Below are 19171 nucleotides of genomic sequence, written 5' to 3' on the forward strand. Positions count from 1 at the left end.
CTACTTGATTTTCACCTCAAAGATGCATGTTTAGCTCATTTAAATGAGTGGTCAAATCCAGCAAAACTGCTAAGCCTGTGAGCCATTTTTAAACTTCATGTTCTGGCACAAATTTTCCTTATGATTCTGTAAATGAATTGACTTCATTTCAGAAATCAAAAAATCTTTTTATCATTTTACCTCAACTTAACCTCTTTACTTCAGAAAAGTAAATGATGTCCCCATAATCAACATCCTTTTAAGGAAATCCTAGAACTTGCAACGATTAAATCCTTTGGACTTTATGAAATTCATAGCTTTAATGACAATTTGTCCTTATCCATTTTTAAAGCTTTTGCACTTAAATTAGTCCCCCTCTTTTTTTACCAGCCATTGCCAAGTGTCATCATTAGCTATACCAGATATGCTGACAAAGTTTAAACTAAATCACTTTCATGTAATTTTTACTGTTTCATACATATCAAGACATTTATTTGAGATACGATCTTACTACAATTTATCATCATCCTAAAACTGTTCAGATTAATTCAGAGAGGTGTTATTTTGCCGTGATGAAGCTTATTAGAGAAACAATAAAATCTACTTCCTCAGTTTAAATAAGATGGGAATTATCTGTGTTCATCCTTCCAGAATAACATAAAATAAAGTATTTGTATAGAAACTTGGCTGTTGTGTGCAATTTGACTGAGAAACGATCCTTTTATAGATTGGGTCACTACAGGTGAGTATATGAAGATATTTTTCCCTAGAGAATTACTACCACAGACAAATAAGGAAAAAGTTACAGAGAACCATTTTTAGATATTAAATTTTCTTCCAGGTCTAAAGATCAATGCCAGATGTAGCTTCCAGAGAACACCAAAACATCTAGAAGAAAACCCATTCTTCCAAAACTAAGCAGTTCTCTTCGTTTCTCCAGATTTACAGAAGGTAAGAACACTGCGATGATAAATTACTGCAGTAGGGATATATCAACAAGGAAGAGAAAGGAGTATGTAAGAGGAAAGAGGACTAAAGTATTCTGGAACTCATCAGGCTGTCTGCACTTCTCCATTATCTGTTGATTAGAAGTAATCTTGGATATCGTGAAAATGATTCTTAAAAGGAACATGGAAAGGATAAAAATCAGTTGGGATTCATCAGTGGTTCTTAATGCAAACTTGATGACTGCTGCTAAAGGCAATGAAAAATAACTAACAGTGATCGTAACAGAAATTTTTTTTTTTTGTGAGTCCATGTTTTTTCCTTACAGCAAATAATAGAAGATTAGCAGAATGAACTAGTAATAGGCTACCTTGCTGATTAGGATGTTGTTTATTCCTGAACTACAGAGCATTGGCATCCAAAGTCCACAAAGTAGTAAGGCAACCTTTTGGCATTTATTTCTGAACAAAAAGGCCATTCTCTCAGAGGGAAGACTTTTTCAGGATTTAGGGTATGCAAAATCTCTCTATTAAACTCAAAGGATTATCGCTATTACCCACGATACTAGGTGAAAACTATTACTATGGAATGCAATGAGCCATCTTCTACTTCCATTGCAGCTTGTAAAAGTGTCTCAGCATTAGCTGATCCCACTGCAATCAAAGATTTCAGCTGATTATTACACTCAGGAGGAAATCGATGCAGAGTAATTCACATTAGAATTACATTTTTTTTCCCCTAAGAGCTGAAACTTTCTGGTCATTTCTCTTATGGAACATTTTTAAAAGATGTTCATTTCTTCTTGATACATAATAACAACAAAATTACTTGGAGTCAGGTGGTAATAAAAGCATTCAAAGTCCAATAGAAATTTCAAAATCATCTTCCAACTGTTTCTGCAGCTGGTATAAATAAAGCTAAAATCTGCCAGGAAAATAAGGTTGTTCAAACATGTCTTCATGTGTATGGGAAATCTCTCAGGCAAAATAATATGCAGAATGTCAAGCAACCTACAGCATCTTTGTACAGTTATTTGTACTGTAATTTCCATTGTTTCTAAGGTCCTAAATTACTGGAAATAATTTGGTGTTATACAGAAAGATATGACAACGTTTTTTTAGATGACGAGCATAATACCTACATGAATACATAGAATATATTAAAATATTAAATATATAAAGAAATATATCTTTGCAAGTTGGCCGAGGTAGGGACAACTTTGTAAGAAGTATGCCTAACCTGGCAGGTTGCTGCAAATGGAGTAAAACGAGACTTCATAGAGCAATTGCTTCAAGGCAGCAATCAAGCTAAATCTAGTCTCAAAAAGTTATCAAGACCATATAAGTTAAGTAGGACATGAACACAGTTCAAATCAATACACGTAAAGAACTGGAAAGGACGATTCTAAGCTGAATCACATGCTATTTCTCATTTTGGTGGACAGATGCCAAACTTCACTTGCTGAAATTTAAGAATCATAAAAGAAATACTAATCAGTACTATCAGAATGAGACAGATATAGAATACTTTCTGTTACACGAAGAACAATCGTCACAAAAACTTGCAGTGATCATACTGAGTCTTTTGACTCCTACAGAGAAAGTCTTGTTATATTCAGAAATGCTTTACAGTCCCAAAATTCAAACATGCCAGTTCTAACCAAAAATACTGGTTTTATGATTGAATTTTGAAACAAACACTACTAATTTCAGAATAAGCAACACCTACACTAAGAATTTCATATTTACAGGTACTCTTAACAGTTAATCTTGAAATAAATTACTGCTTAATTAATTAAACGGTCTGGCACTGCATATATTTGTACCATATGCTCCAGTTGCAAAAGCAAGAACTGTGCCAGAACCAAAAGCTGCAGCACTGAGGGAATAGTAAAAGACAAGCAAAGCCCTTACAGGGTCTGCTTCAAGAGGAATTAATGATTTATGAAGTCTAACTCCTTAGCACATGAAAAACCAAACCCTGAAGTACCCTTTTTATGAAATGTTTTTCTTACATTTAAGTTCTAAACCTCAAATGACTTCTATTCTGCTAATCTTAGCAGACATTTCCCACTATAAGTAATGGTTTTGAGAGAAGTATTTAAGAAAACATTTTACACAGTTATTTTAAATCTCTTTCACTTACTTTATCTGATGTTTTTATTAAACCTTCACAACTATCTAGATGATGTCATTCTTTAAACCATGACAATTAACATACAGATGCTGCAATTACTCATTATACTTTCATAAACGGTATGTCGTGCCTCCCTCCTCCTGTTTCCTTCAGAGAAGAATGGAGAGAGAATACATTACTGCTCCTCTTTTTTTTCCAGTAGCTTTCCAAATGGACAAGCAGGGAGACTCAGTAATTATAGAAATGTTTAGGGAGTGCAGTTGTGGGTACAGCAGGTTCCAGCTGAAAAAGTGCATTCCCATTGTTACCTCTGCACTTGAATCAGACAGTAAGTGGAGCTTATGCATATGAAATGTCTGCTGCTTCACAGGAACAGAGCCCTCCTTGCTAAAGCATGAGTCATTTCTAGAGCTGTGAAACCATGGAAAGCCCTCTGGACTAGGAAGTGCTTGTTCGTTATTTTAAAGATGCAAGAAGACACAAACAGTAACCTTTAGAATATTGAGTTATTTATATATTTCCAAAAAAAAAAAAAAAAGTGGCAAAAGAAACTTGAGTTGTTTCCACTGTGAACCACCTGCACTATACACATACTATTTTAACATATGGTCTCTAGCATGAAAATGTTTATGTAAGTAATTTTTGTGATTTCTTTAATTGCAAAATTTCCCTTTCTGGCCATGTTACAGTCACATTGCAGTCATCTGTTCAGTGCAGTTTAGAATACAGGCATCATCTCAATAGTAAGTAAAAATATCATATTGCCCCTTTGAAAGAGTTGTATATTCTCCCACACATTCTACTTTGAGGATTATGATGCATGCAGTGCATGCTATCTCTGGACTACTACTTTCCCTTGCAGAGACAATTGCCACTTTACTGCTGAGACTGAGGAAGAGCCTACACAGTCAGAAGAGTCATCCAGATTGTATTTTCAGTATCAGAGAGTAGGTGGAATTAGTGTATGAAGAAAAGCATGCCAGAAATTGTATCTGTGAGCAAGAACTGGGCAATGCCTTCTGGAAATTAAGGACCAAACAATCTTTCATTTATAATCTTTCTAATATTGCAGCAATCCTGACCCAGAGGTCACAGTAGATGAAGGAGTTTGTAATTTACCTAACAGCTATCTGCACAGGCAGATGGAGAGCTGTGCTGTGTCCAGCACTGTCTTTGGGCCTGGGTCACACTGTCCAGATCCTCTGGCTGAAGGGAAGCTCAATAGCTCACAGTACCAGAGGAGCCTGCAGGCAGCTCACACTGGGTGCAGAAGGTCACACCATCACCCTGGCCTTGCTACTACTAATGTGGCAAGAGTTTCTAAAGAGGACATCCTTTATGCATAGTTATCTGCCTGTAAGAAAAAAATACAGTAGCTCAAAGGACCTAAAAGGAGGAACTTCTACCCACAGATGCAGACAGAGCACTTTGCCATGGAAAAATCCATCTGAGGATTCATCCAGTGCTGCACAGACACAGGGTTCCCAGCATCTGAAGGGATGTAAAATTTATTTCCTATCTATTCTGACTTGTGAAAGCAAATATTTTATTAGCCCTCTGTTGCTGGGCCTTTTTAGAGAGATCCAGAAAGAAACCTGTATTATTTCTCTCTCTGTCTTTCCCTGAACAGTACAGAACAAAAAACAGACACCTTGAATCCCCTTGTTATTTCAGTGCTGGCCACTTCTGATTCAAGGAGAAATCCTTGCTTCTTTCCTACAAAGTGTTTGACAAATAATGACACACGATTGATAAATAATGTTTGAGGCACTGCATCTTATTCCTGATTTTGAAACTTAGAAGGTAAAGTGACTTAAGTGTAACATATTATGCATGCTGAGAAAAACAAGAATCCAGTTTGTTAACTCTGATGAATTAGGTTGTACCTGTTGAAGACAGAATGTGTTCTTAGTATACTAAGATCATAAAAAGGGATAAAAGTTGAAGACAGTTGATCATTTATTTATTCCATGTTTCAAAGATACTCAAAATTCATAGTTATAAGGACAGTTAGAAGTATTTCCTTCAGCTTTCTTTTCCTACTATTTAACCATCCTCAGAAGGCAGTATGCCTGGTCTAATGTGCCCAGTTTTGTTTTCATTGGTACAGATTCAGCAAACACAGCGACTTTAAACAAATTTTCAACAAACACTAGTCTGACATTAACTGTTTGTTCTACCTAAGAGGAAAAGCCTTGTTTTTCCCCTTTATTTTTCAGTTTGTATATGAGATTACCATCCTTTTAGAAGAACTGCAACATAATTAGGTCAATTTTTGGTGTTATTAAGACTATGCCTTTGCTGAAATACTTCTCCCGATGGAGGATTGTATGTGAAAGAATTTACAGTACTAACATTATTGAAAAAAATATTAAGATACAAAATATTCTGAACACATACACAGACAGCATACTAAAATATGAGCTACTTTAAAAAAATGATAAATATGAGAATATATCATAAAAGTGCTTGGGTTTTGTTTAAGGTAAGTTTTATTTAAGGTAAAATGGCAGGGAAGTGTGCCATTATGATTAACGCTTCACGCCTGTACATCAGTTACTGGTTGCACAGTGAGAATTTGTGCTTGTCCTGAGTACTTTCCAGTTATGTTTGCAAAGCAGACTTCGTCACATCCCATTATCTTTGCTCATTTCTTTTTCTAGATCTCAGAAACCAGAGTGAGGACATCATGAAAATAAAACTTTAACTACACATGCGGTGTATATTTTTTCATTTCTGAAACACTATCATCCCTTTGGTTTTGTCACCTACAGAGGCATTCATAGTTCTGCACAGTATTTAGAGACATATTGAGCTTTTGTATGTAAAGCAGTTCACTTCAGTTCTCATTTTAAACTTAAGCATCTTTCCTTCAAATCAGCCCGAGGACAAATGTCTGTTGTCTTTTACAGCCTAAAGGTACTCAGTAAAACTAAAGCATTAGCTTCAGTATCCCCAGTGACACTTGCCGTTATTTTTACACATTGCCTTTTTCTATATAGCATGATTCCCCATAAATTTTTATTAAGGTACAGAAGACATTCCTTGCCCCAAATACATAAAGAATTGTTTTCTATTTTTGTCAAAAAGGGACAAGAATTTTAAAACATCTTGATGTTAAGCTGTTATCTTATAAGACATCCTCAGACACACAACTTAATTTTCAAGACAGATAAATGTTAGGTAATCCTCACTTTTTTCAAATGAGATTCAACTAACATGACCACTTCACTGGTAAGAATGCAGAAGCAGCCTTTCAAATGACAGTACTAAGCAGTACAATTTCCACAGGCGAGCAGACCATTTGCATTTAGTAGAGTGGTTTATATCATCATACTAACGAAGCGAGACATTGAAACTGTTAGAATATTTGTAATCTTTAAATACAGGGCTATTTTGACAGAACATAACAACAGTAACAAAGCAGATGATAAATAACAAGAGGAAACAGAAATGGCAGTCTGTGCAGAGATGTCACAAGCAAATATATGTTACCTTTGCAATCTTAGCACTCCACCTAAGTTTGTCACAATGATGAGGCATCTGAAATTGAATGCAAACATTTCTGACAGAACAGTCCTAGAAATCCTTGCATATTTTTTATGTGAAAATATTTTAAAAAGTAAAACTCTGCAACCACTGCACCTTTACTGAACTCTGATGACTCAGTGGCATTCTCTTCTTTATACATTACTCTAAGGACAGTGAAGTCACATCATTTCTGAACATCCTACTGATAATTCAGAGGTACAGAAACGCTGTCACAGGAAATAAAATCAAAATGCTAGCTATTTTATCACACGGGTATCCAGAAAAAGAATGTATGAAAAGCTCAAGGACAAAAATACTGAAAAAGAGAAACATTCAGTTTTAACCTCCTATGAGTGTTTAACTTGAAGCATATCATGTTTCTTGCCTAGATAGGCACGTGCTAGGAAACGCTTCCACACAGAGATCAAAGATATTTCAGAAAAGCAAATATTCAGACTTCAGCCACAGCAAGCTACATCAAATGCATTCTAATATCAGAACATTCTGTTAGCAACCTACTTAATGTTATTGCAAAATATATGATTTTACTGTCATCTAATCAAATACATAGTAAGTGATTTCTCCACAAGTGATGGCAAAAATAACTGGCTTTTGTTACAACCATAATTCTCTGAGATAATTGACCAGTCTGATCTCACTTCTTTAGGCACCTGACGCCTGCACTCAAGATGGGCCAATTCAGTTCAGGCAATAACTGCTCCCTACACTTGTGTTGGGCTTCTCAGCTTGTGACTTCACTTCTTAGCTCCCATAAGTATACGCCATGAAGAGAAACCGTGCCACAATCTAACATAAACTGGCCAATCAGATAAAATCTGGTGCTTATCAATGTTTATTAACACAATAAGGCTTTTTATCTCACAAAAGAAATGTGAGATATTCTTGAGAAAGTTGTTGTTGTTGTTTTTACCTCCTGCGTGCTTTTGTTACAGGAGGTGATTATTATTCCTTTCAGACTGCAAATTTTATCTGGATCCTTTCAACCCATTATTGTCAAGAGAATGTTCAGTAAAATAGGTACTAATGTGTCCAAGTAACACCTCTGCTTTTTTTTTTTTTTCCCCTGTGATTTTGTAAACACCTCACATGAAATATTGAATGCTGGGTGATTTTCAGAAACTTGTGACCAGAATGGCAGTATAATAACTAACTTGACTTGGAACACCTGCTGCATGTAAAACAAAAGTGGGGGAGAATCCAGAATGACTCTTAAGAATCCTATCATTCATGGAGCAATTACTACTGAGCAGTCTAGAAACCAGCTAAAAAGAATCATGACTATTTTCATTGTTTAGTGTTGTGATGCTCCCTGAACCAGTAAATTATTTCAACAACTGAGGCTAGGGGAATCCAAACAGGGCTGCACGCACTCTAGGGGATATACAAGATGATCCACTGGCATGCAGGAAGAAAATATTAGAACTTTAGTAGCAGATGTGTGTAATTTAAAGATAAATGAATATACACATACTTGGGGTGCACGTTCACAAATGTTTTACTACGAGGGGTGCACATCAAATAAGTTTGGACATCATTGGTCTAGACTATCATTTTGTTTGAGACATCCTGCCAGCATGGCTGGGCACTCAAATATGAAGCTTAGGCAGTAGCAGTGCATTGGTAATGATGGCACTATATTACAAATCTCTGCTTATCTGTAATTTTAATGTATGAGAATATATGTCCTGGAGGCTGAGGACATGTCTACTACAGCCTGCTAGTTCAAAACAGCTGTATACTTTTGATAGCTGCCTGCTTCCCAGACTTTGGTTCATATCACAAAATAGGCTTTAAATATATGAACCGGAATCCTTTCAGGTTAAAAACTAATTTGGAAGATGAACTTCAACAGCATATGTAATCCACTCCAGCTGCTAAAAGACACACAGTTCACAGAATCTAGGAGTTGTTTCAAATGAAACATACTGAAGAGCACCCAATATAAATGTTGACTTCCCAGCAGCAGATGCTTTACTATATAGAGTTGCATCTGTTTGCAGGAAATGATAAATAGACATGGCCCAAGATAAATGTTCAGATCTCAGCAGTAGGAATTTGATGGCTAGGGCTAAGGAAAGCATTTTAAACTATTCTCCACATTTTTTGCTCTGATTTTGTTTAGCTGAAAGAAATCAATTTGTGTAAGCCTAGCAGATCAGTGAAGTCAACTTTCGAACTCTATTGTACTGTCAGAAGTGAGATGAGGCACTTATCTAGCATACTCAATAACACAGAAAATTCATTTAAAACTTTCCATTTTATGTATGTTCACAAATACAGATTCATCTTTATGAAATATCATCTACATCCATCTTTTGCATCTGACAATAAAAGCATCTGAGCAAACATGCCTCTAGCCACATGGTTCACCACATCTGGTTTATGCTATAGTCAATTTTACCCAATTCCTTTATGAAATTTTCAAAAAGAAAGTTTAACTTTTTCTTTCTCTGTTTTAGTCAGTGGATTAGAAACGTGATAGGGCAATAATGGCAAATAGGATTAAGGTACCACAAAAATTTTAATCATCAGAGATGTTTAATTAGGTGTAAACATATTCAAATATTAAGCATCACTATTTAAATATAGATTATAGGTTTGCATACCACAGGGAGGCACATGTCATGTTTAGTGTCTTCCTAACATATTTTTCCAATCAAGTCATTAAGACATAACATAAAAAAGAATCCAGAAAGAAAGCATTCTATGAAAGCAAAATAAACTCCACTAGTTCAGCTGAATTATCTGTACTCTATCAGCTATATATCTTTTATTCAGAAATAATGCAATCAATCGAACCAGTTTCTGAAGAAGAAATGACTGCTGTGTTATGATAAAATAAGGTTTCAGCTTCAGCAATTTTAGGTAAAACCTGTTATTAAGAATTTCATTCTTTATTGCCTTAAAATAAGTAAATTATCAACCAACAGAATACATACAGTCAAAGCTTGAATATCTGCTTTCAGTCTAACAATTTGCATAAATCAAGCATGAGAGGTTATTTAAAATTTGCAATAAGTCTAGAAAGAAACAACTTCTTGTGCCATCTGTTAACATATCAGTTTCACTGTCTTTATCCATTCTTTATATGCAAGTACTGCTATAAATTAGATCATTCTTACACCTTGATGCTAAATCATTTTAGCCCTACTGTGCCATTGCTGTGACTGAGGGATCAGATCTCCACACACCATTGTATAAGGTGGGACACAACAGGCTCATGGACAACAGGTAGGGTCTTACATCCTGATATCTGTTCCTTTCCTAATAACTTGCTTTTTTTCCCCAATTTCTCCTGAATACTGAGCTAATAGTAAGCGCACAAGCACAATTCTCAGACCTCATTCCTTGGTTGCAATAGTCCAACCAACACCTGCTGCTTCACATGCAAATTTAGGATTTTTCACACCTCCTATACGCATCACATCACAACACTGAATTCTGCTTAATTGCATTATATGTTTTATAATTCAGTTATTGAATATTTAAATGTACTTAATTACCCTCAATTTCTCCACATCTAATAACTTCCATAATTCACTATGAAACCATCATGAGACCATCTGTAAACAGCTGTAGAACATGAAAGTTCCTTTTAATAAACAACCGATCTTCTTTTCTTCATATATATGCACATATATATATGAACATACACATGTACATACACACTACCAATACTCATCTCTTTTGGCAATCCTAAAATAAAGAATTTAAGAGAAAACTATTTACTGCAAAAAAAAAAAATCATGCCTTAGATCTCCCTTAGACTTGTTCAAACCCCTAACCAATTATAATATAACCAGTTGTGATAGCACAGCGTTACACTTCTTTGATAAATCTCTAAAACAGAGTTACCAGAATACATTATTACAGGGCAAATATAATGAAACAAAACTTAATGTAGCAGGCCACATGGAAAATGACAAGGGCTTTTATATAAGATGGTTTTACTTGCCAAAAGCAATCTGGTGTTTAATGAAGCTAATCCATGTTTTCTTATCTCATTGAGGCTAAGTGAGATCCTACTTAAGAATTGGCATTTCAAGTGAGAACAGAAGCTACAGAAAGCATTGCCCACTACATTGGATCTTACGAAAGAAAACAAGAAAATGTCTCAAAATAAAATAAAATAAAATAAAATAAGGCCTCAAAACCTAACTAGGTTTCAGGTGATGAGTGATACAGAGATATGTATATAGCAAAAACTGAAAATGAAAGAAAGCCAGGACGAAATTCAGAGAAAATTGGTTACTATGGTCACAGAGAAAAGCAAAGATTTTTTTTTAATTTAAGCTTGCTGAAAAACAAGAAGAGATTTGTGAACAAGAGTATCACCTCTTGCTGTTTGTTTCTCATTTGTAATGTTTATTTCTAAGGAAGTTTTAATAGACAAACAAAACCATAGCAATAAACCATCTGAGGAACATTAATCTCTTCTCTTAAGGGCAACAGTACTGAGAATGCATAAGTTTTGACTAACCAGAAAGGCTCGAAATATCATCCTGATCTGTCCGGTAGATTAAGTTTCAGCTATTTTTTCTCTTTCATCCTAGAGACACTTCTCTCATTACAGAACTAAAGAACTGTGCTGCTTGCTCTGGAAAGTAAACAATAATATTGCTAAAATGATGACGTGGCATTTCAACTTCATGCCGGGAGACATGAGGTTTCCAAAGAGAGCCTGTGAAATGCAAAATAAGCACAGTAGGAAAACAAGTGGCGATCCCTATTTTCACATGGGAAGTTAGTGAGTATACTTAGTCCACTTAGTCCAGAGCACTGGGCACTGGGAGACCTTGCCAGAAAAGCAGAAGAGTGCTTGATACGCACTCTAGTCACAGCAGTGATCAGAGCTCAATCACTAAGAGATGTAAAGAAATTCGGGACGTCCCTAAATATCTGCTGTCTTCCAAATAACATAAAGAGTTGATCATCCTCCTCAGCACTAGATGCCAAAAGGAATGGATGTTTAACTTCCCCCATTTGCTGGGTTTACATCATGCAACTCTTTCAGATAGTACAGTAAGGTAGAGGTGAAAAAATGGAATATGTCAGCAATAGTGGTAGTGGCAGCAACTCCATGAGCCTAAAAGAAATCCCATCAAATATCAGGAACATCCACAAGGGCGGAGCGGAAACCTTTCGTCCTGCAATAAAGGAAATGCTACACAGACCTCGGTCATCTCTGCTTTTACATTCCTTTTGTACATATGATTTTTTAGTTGAGAAATCTATGAAAGCCATAAATATCCATATTCCACAGAGGATTAAAGAAACAGATTTAATTTCTGTAAGTTAAGCCCCTTGAGCGCTCTCTAAGCACCTTCTAAACAAAAGCTTGAGGTAAATAGCTGGATGTGGGAAACAGTCATGTCCTTCTTTGATCAAAAAGACTCAAACCTACCAGAGCAGAAGAAATGATCCAACAATCAAAACTGATATCCACAATGACTGCTAGCTTTGTAAATGGAAAACAAAGCAACAACAAGGAAAAAAGCCCGACCTTGCCACAATAGAAGAGGTACTCTAAGGAAACACTCGTATTGTGTTGCAGTAAGAGTGTGCCTGGACATTAGTTCCAGTCGCCCAGCCAAACCTGGCATTGAAAGCCCAATTTCTAAGCCAGCATCCAGTGTAACACAGGACAACAAAAAGGCACTTGCTGACAAACTGCTACTTATTTTTTTCCACACGTTGATAGACATGAAAATGCTTTGAGGCATCATGGCCAGTGTCTCTTGGTTGCACACAGAGCTTGCATAAGTTTCATCAGCTACTCCTATCAGCATAAAAGACAGATTCTAGTGTACAATATTATGTAGGCATGTGATGCCACAGGGTCTACAAAGCAGAAGATCTCAGAGAACAGACTGATTTTATTTGTAATCATTTCAAATAATTTTTTTTTTTTTTTAATTAAAGTCCATCCTTACTCTGAAATGCAGTTGGCACTAACACTGAATCACCTTTCTTCGTACGTTCGTTAGTATGATCCTGTGGGAAAGTTAAAACCTTACGAATTCACTGGTCATCTAAAGTAACTGACCTTTAAGAATCGAACATTTCACATATGAGACTACTGAGAGAACATGCTTCTAAGGAAAAAAGAGAATTATCCTATCATTACTCTGGGAAAAAGCCTTTGAATGTAGCCTTTAACTTGTTATATATACAAACATATATATATATATATGTGTATATATATATGCTTTCATCTAAAGATCAACTACAGAAAAATTACAGGTGTTGCTTGATGAGTATAAAGCATATATCTCTGTGTGAAAGGGTGGACAAATGGACTAAAAAAAAATCTGATCTTTTAAGTACTTTACATCTAAATTTACAACCAATAATAAAAAATACTTCTAAAAAAAGATCACTCAAAATTTACCACCAGAAGTAACAATCTAACCTCATTCTCTACACTGGAGTATATGTTTCAGAGCTCAAGTATTACAAGAATGAAATCCAATGCCAACATGTTTTACTTTTTGACACTTGCTGTCACATTCATTTATGGTGTTGAGAAGACAGTAAGATGCATGCAATCCTACGTGAAAAATATATGGGGAAGCACTTATATTTGTCTCCGCTGTTGACTTGCAAATTCAATCAAATCAAATATTTTAAAGAAATCTTATTCATAACGTCTTGCTCTAGAAGAACTACCCTTCACAACATCATATATTTACGACAGAATACTGCAACTAAAAAAAACACGTCATGGTATTGTAAACTGAAAGACATTACGGTTTGCATATGCAAAACTATGTACAAGTACAAAACAAAAACACTCATCAATAATAGTCATAAATTGCTATTTTCTCTTAAAGCAACATTGTGAGCAAACTAGTACTGTGTTTGTCATTAACTAGAAATAAAGAAATGTTAAATTTGCTACAAAGTTGATGCTCTCCAGGACCAGTGTTGCCTGATGCTTTCCAGTCCCTGCGTACATTACATTATTTGGCCTAGAAGAGCACTCCTCTAGGCACAACATCCAACTACAGTGAATGAGCAAGGCTGAAATCAGCCAATGTATTTTTGCAAGTTTGTAAAGAACACTGCTTACAGGACAAGTCATTTTGCTGAAAACAGATGTCTAGAGAAAGTCCAAACAACTACACTTTCTCAGAAATGTGCGGTAATTCTTATGTTTCATGACTTCATCAGCTCCTGCAGTATTCTAAAACCAGCAAGTATTGAAAACCAAGTGTTACTGCTTTAACTAATGTAGAGAAATGACGGGAATGAAAAAAATGACAGGTATGCATCCACTCCAGTTTTCCTGCTCTGATAGTTTCTCTGATCGAAGCACTGTTCCTAAAGATCCTGTTATAGAAGACATTTCCATCTTTTAGAAGAGTTCTGAGGAGGGGAACCTGTGATGGTTATCTTTGCATGATCACCATTTGGGTGCTCTCACTTTGTGAACCTACACATCTGCGACACAAGAACAGGCAACCTAAGTTGCATCATACTCATGCAACTTATGTAGATGCTGATACTTCCAGACTTATGTAGATGCTGATAAACTGCAATGGCAATTAGTTCGACTCAATTCTTCCCAACCTTGATAAAGGCGCATGAGGGTGAATAGGGCACACACTATTTCTTCTGTCATAAATACTCCTAATTTGTATGTCTATACCTATCCATAACTTTGGTAACAAGGACGCACAGCTTGATTTTACCCAACGGTGACCAAATACTCATTCACAGAAATATGCACACATATATACACAGAATATTCTATATTCATAAACAATATATTATCTCACAGTACAAATATATACATAGTAAAAACCATTTATATGGACTCAAATGCAAGGATAACTACATTCTGAACACTCAACAATGGAAACATTGTAAACATACTAAAATTTACTGAGTATTGCAATGTGGACACAAACTCTCATACACACACACACACACACACAGAGGCACATTATGCAGCTTATTTTTGAAACTGCTAATACATTTAGAAACATTTTATTTTAACTTCTCTGGACACATTTCAACTGACAGGTATACTAATGCTTACGGAGTTTTTCCTTTTCCCAAACTGAGACAGAGAATCTCTTTTCACAACAGTACACTACCTAAAAAGTAATTACATGCATCAATGAAATCAGTAAATCTGTACTTGTTTTCCTCATAAGCTATTTTGAGCTGTAAAAGAGGTTAATCTATCACCTTTTCTAGGATATATGGAAATGCTGTCAAAATTACTTATTATTTATTTGTCATGATAATTATCGCTCTCTGCCTAATAAAGTATCCTCCTTTCCCGTTTAAGCAAGCAGTTTATTTTTTGAGATCAGAAAACGTGATTATTCAAACTCCTTGAATTTAATTCAGCAACCTGTCAAGATAAATCATATAATAAAAACAGAGCTATTCTTCTTGCATATTCTACCAAATTAAAACTCTTAATATTTCATGTTTAAATAGGGGAGGGATAGCTGTGAGACAAAATATCTCTGAACTACTGTGCTTGGAAGATTACATCATCTCTAAATGTAACATTCCAACAACCTCACTCGCTTTGTCTTTTATTACTTCTCCTTTTTCCACTCTAATCTGCCTGGAGAACCTTTCTGAAGTTAAGACTCCCCTGTCTTTACTGCAAGGATGGTCAGCCTCCCTGTTTGGTAGCTGTTCTTCAAAATACACATGCAAGCAGCCTTCTATTACAATATAGATTTGTCTATTATACTCACTGCTAGTGTGTCACAGCATCTTCCAGCCGTGCCTTTTTTCATATGAAACATATACTGTATCACAGTTTGAGAAGTTCAATCACACAAGGTATGATGGGGTGGCTGACTTCTGTCACAACTGAAAAAACATTACCTGAACAAGATAAGACAGCTGCCACAAACAAGCAATGCAAGTGGTTTTTGTTTGTTTATTTGTTTTGGTTCTTTTTTTTTCCTATCAGGGCTGATTTAGAACAATACAATCTTCCCTTCACACTTACATGCTGGTTTAACAGAAATCAATGATAAAGGTTCTTAACCCCTTTGCTGTTCTCTACAGTTTCAGGCATTTAAACACCAGCTAAGTGAGAAAGGGATGAAAAATCAGAACAGACCTCCTTCCTTAGCAGGCAATTGGAAACAAACAGAAATCTCTGACTAACAAGCATACCTAATTCAGTAAGATCCTAAAAAATATATTTCTTATTTCCTAGCACTCCATTTTTCTTCATTAACTGAACTCAGTTTGCACAATAAAGCCAGAAATACTACCTTCAACGTCAAGAAATCCAAATCTACTGTCCTTTTTATATATATAAAAGGACGAAGTATGTGGTTTAAGATTTTTCTCATTTTTGTTTTAATAGTTTTGGTACAGTTCTCTGAATGTTAGGAAAATATTAGTCAACTTCAGTAAGTTTTGTAAACCTTCTTTCTTCTCTTCTACTGCCCAACTTTGAATGTCAGATCTAAACTCATAAGTCATGTTCCTCTTAGTAATTTAGAATAGGGGAGTATTCCTCCCCTCCACATATCTTGGAGGTGGGAAAAACACGTTGACTTTGATCATGGAGTGATGGCTTTGCACTACATTTGCTTATATTGGGTTTGATGTTAACTGAGTAAGAATAAATCCTCACAACTTTACATATCATGAAGTCATGTCCAGATCAAACAGTTCTGCAACCACTTCCATTTACTGTATTTTACACTACTGAATCCCTTTGCACAGATGAAAACAAATATATGAAAAGCACAATCCAATAATAGTAAACAAGCAATAGGTCAGAATAACTGAGTGCCAATTGAAAGGAATAAAGCACCAGTTACAGAAACCATGTTAACCAATTTAGGCTAAATTTCCACATAGCACACCACTTAAGAACTGACACAAACTGCTAAAGTGGACTCAGTTAAAATGAAGTCTGTAATAGTAAACATACCATTGAATGACCATTCATTGTTGTCATCCTTGCAAATCAAAGAGCTTTTGATGATTCTGAGTACCGAATGGTTTTGATTTCAGAAGCAACAGAACTCTAATTTTTTTTTTTCTTATTATGTTAGTGTTCACAATAGTCCTGCACCTGTCTTCAGGTATCTAAACACAGATGCACTGAATTACACAAATTTTTGGCATCAACCCTGCCAAAGCCCACTTAAGATGAGGGTAAGATACGCTTCCAGAAATAAGGAAAATTCTATTTTACATACCTATATATGGATCTAAGAATTTTACTATAGACATTACTTCTGTGGGGTTTTTTTATTAATATTCTGTGACGCTAGATTAAAATTGAGTGGATGATAAAATGTTTCAGCAGTGTAAATATATACATCAACTCCTACAATGGAAGGAAACTATTATTAACTGTTATTTACTACTAAACAATTTTAAGATTTTGATGTACAGTTTTTAATGTTTTGGATGTATGAAGAAATAGCAAGATTTATACTTACTGAATACGTATTTTATCAATTAAAAGAAGGACTGTAAGTGTCTGGAAAGAACAAGTGTTCAATTTTATTTAAATTTTTTAAGCTATGGGTTTTTTTTCAGATAAGCAATCAATTCAGATAACCAATATTTATAATCATTCTTGTTTTCTGTCTTCAGATTTTGTCAAACAGGATAGTAAAAACAGGCTATGTACTCTTTGGGCATTTCAAAGCAAGAAATAATGTGGCTTTCCAATGTAACACTTCTGTAATTCTCCAAGCAAAAAAAAAAATCAGTGTTGAAAGGCAGTAATACTGTACCTTGATTTCTTCTATTTCATCTGGCACTATCTTGTATGCAGATATAGTCCCACCCAACCTGGAATTGAGAGAAGAAAATATTCTCAGAATCAAAAGCACAAAGCACAGCATGTTCACAGTGTTGTGAGCCACTCCAAAAAACAAAAAATATCACCTGCCATTTCAAAGATAAAACCTACCCAGATCCAAAACAACAGAAACAAAACAACAACAACAAAAAATTAGCAAAACCAACATCAACACCTTTCTTCTTCATGTCATTAAAATAAGCATTCAGATACACATTGTCCTTCACTAAGCTCCACAGTAAAAAATAGGTCAACCAAGCAGAACTACCATTGCCAGGATGTTATAAAGTACGTTAACTGATGTCAGTCATCTTATTTCTTTTCTAAGCTGTATGGAAGAGTTTAAATATTTTAGGCCTGACATGCTTTGTGTTAGTATTTTACTAAACTATTAGTGTACCTTATGTGTATACAAATGCAATTCCAGAAACTGAAATTTTCTAACCATACAAACCTCAAAAACCTCACAGTTTCCACAGCTTCACATTCAGAATTACTAATTACAAAGTGAAATTGTTAGCACTAATATAGAAAAAACTGTTTTTTTGTTCCACATTCTATTTGCTGAAAAGTGATGATAAAAGGTTTTGTTTTTTTTTTTTTTTGTCTGCATCTTGCAAAAGCTTATGGTAAATAATCATCCACACACTGAGGAAGAATGAAGACCATGTAGCATACATGGTGGTTAATATTTGGTGGTTACTACTGTATTTTCCCCAGAGACAGGCAAACATGGCTTCTTTTATTTTATGAAGCAGCATCATTGATAGTGACAATTCAGACCTAAAAATATAACAGCATTAATGACCTTCCTGCTGGCTCTGCACAACACTAGACATCTTCTGGGTCCTACAGAAATGGAAATCACAAAAGAAAATATTTCTTGTAAATGAGTAGATAGTTATCAAATGTGTATTTATATGCGTATCCTCACGTTATGAGATTTTTCCTTACAACTGTCAGCATTTCTACACAGATGTGTTTCCTTATATTCCATCTTGAAACTGTTATACACATTGCTTACTCAACCTAAAAAAAGAAACAAAGAGTAACAGAGAAAATACATTAAGATTTTCCCTGTAAGTCCAGCCTATCCATATCTCTACAGTCACTGTAGAGATGAACAGAGACGAACTCAGAAATGAACAGTTCGAAGGCTTCAGACAGAAGAGGAAGTCTGCATAGGAAAAGTCAGTTTCAAAGTTCATCAGCACTCCAAACAGTATCAGCTATGATTACCAAGACAGAGAAAGGATCCAGATACTACAGCATTCAAATTTATCATGGACAGTCAGAAAGTGTAGTCTTCCCTATGCCCTCTGCAATTTCCTCTGCAGCTCATCCTCAATGCAGCTGAACATTGAAGAGAACCAAGAGAATTTTTTTTGCCACTGCAAGTAATAAAGTGAAGTTTTACTTTTAACTGCATCTGATCTTTGTTCAAAGGCCATTGCCAGAGATAGCTGTAAAAAAAAAATAAATTGATTTTAATGCCATAAGCTTCCTTTAACACCATGACAAAGAATGGCTCAGATGTCATTAACATAGAATCATAGAATCGCTAAGGTTGGAAAAGACCCACAGGATCATCCAGTCCAACCATTCACCCTTCACCAATGGTTCTCGCTAAACCGTGTCCCTCAACACAACATCCAAACGCTCTTTGAACACCACCAGGCTCAGTGACTCTACCACATCTTCGGGCAGCCCATTCCAGTGCCTGACCACCCTTTCAGAGAAGTAGTATTT

General features: G+C 35.4%; 1 protein-coding gene across 32 annotated transcripts in view; it reads right to left on the reverse strand.

Annotated features, from left to right (window-relative positions):
* GPHN (gephyrin) overlaps positions 1–19171 on the reverse strand; it is a 266028-nt gene that overhangs the window by 138697 nt on the left and 108160 nt on the right. For all 32 annotated transcript variants that reach the window (NM_001031549.3, XM_040701116.2, XM_015287544.4 and 29 more), the window contains exon 3: positions 17355–17412. In NM_001031549.3, coding sequence (NP_001026720.3) covers positions 17355–17412 — 58 coding nt within the window. The remainder of the gene's footprint in view (positions 1–17354; positions 17413–19171) is intronic.

The sequence above is a fragment of the Gallus gallus genome, chromosome 5 (genome assembly GCF_016699485.2).
Source record: "Gallus gallus isolate bGalGal1 chromosome 5, bGalGal1.mat.broiler.GRCg7b, whole genome shotgun sequence".
In the NCBI taxonomy this organism is placed as follows: domain Eukaryota; kingdom Metazoa; phylum Chordata; class Aves; order Galliformes; family Phasianidae; genus Gallus; species Gallus gallus.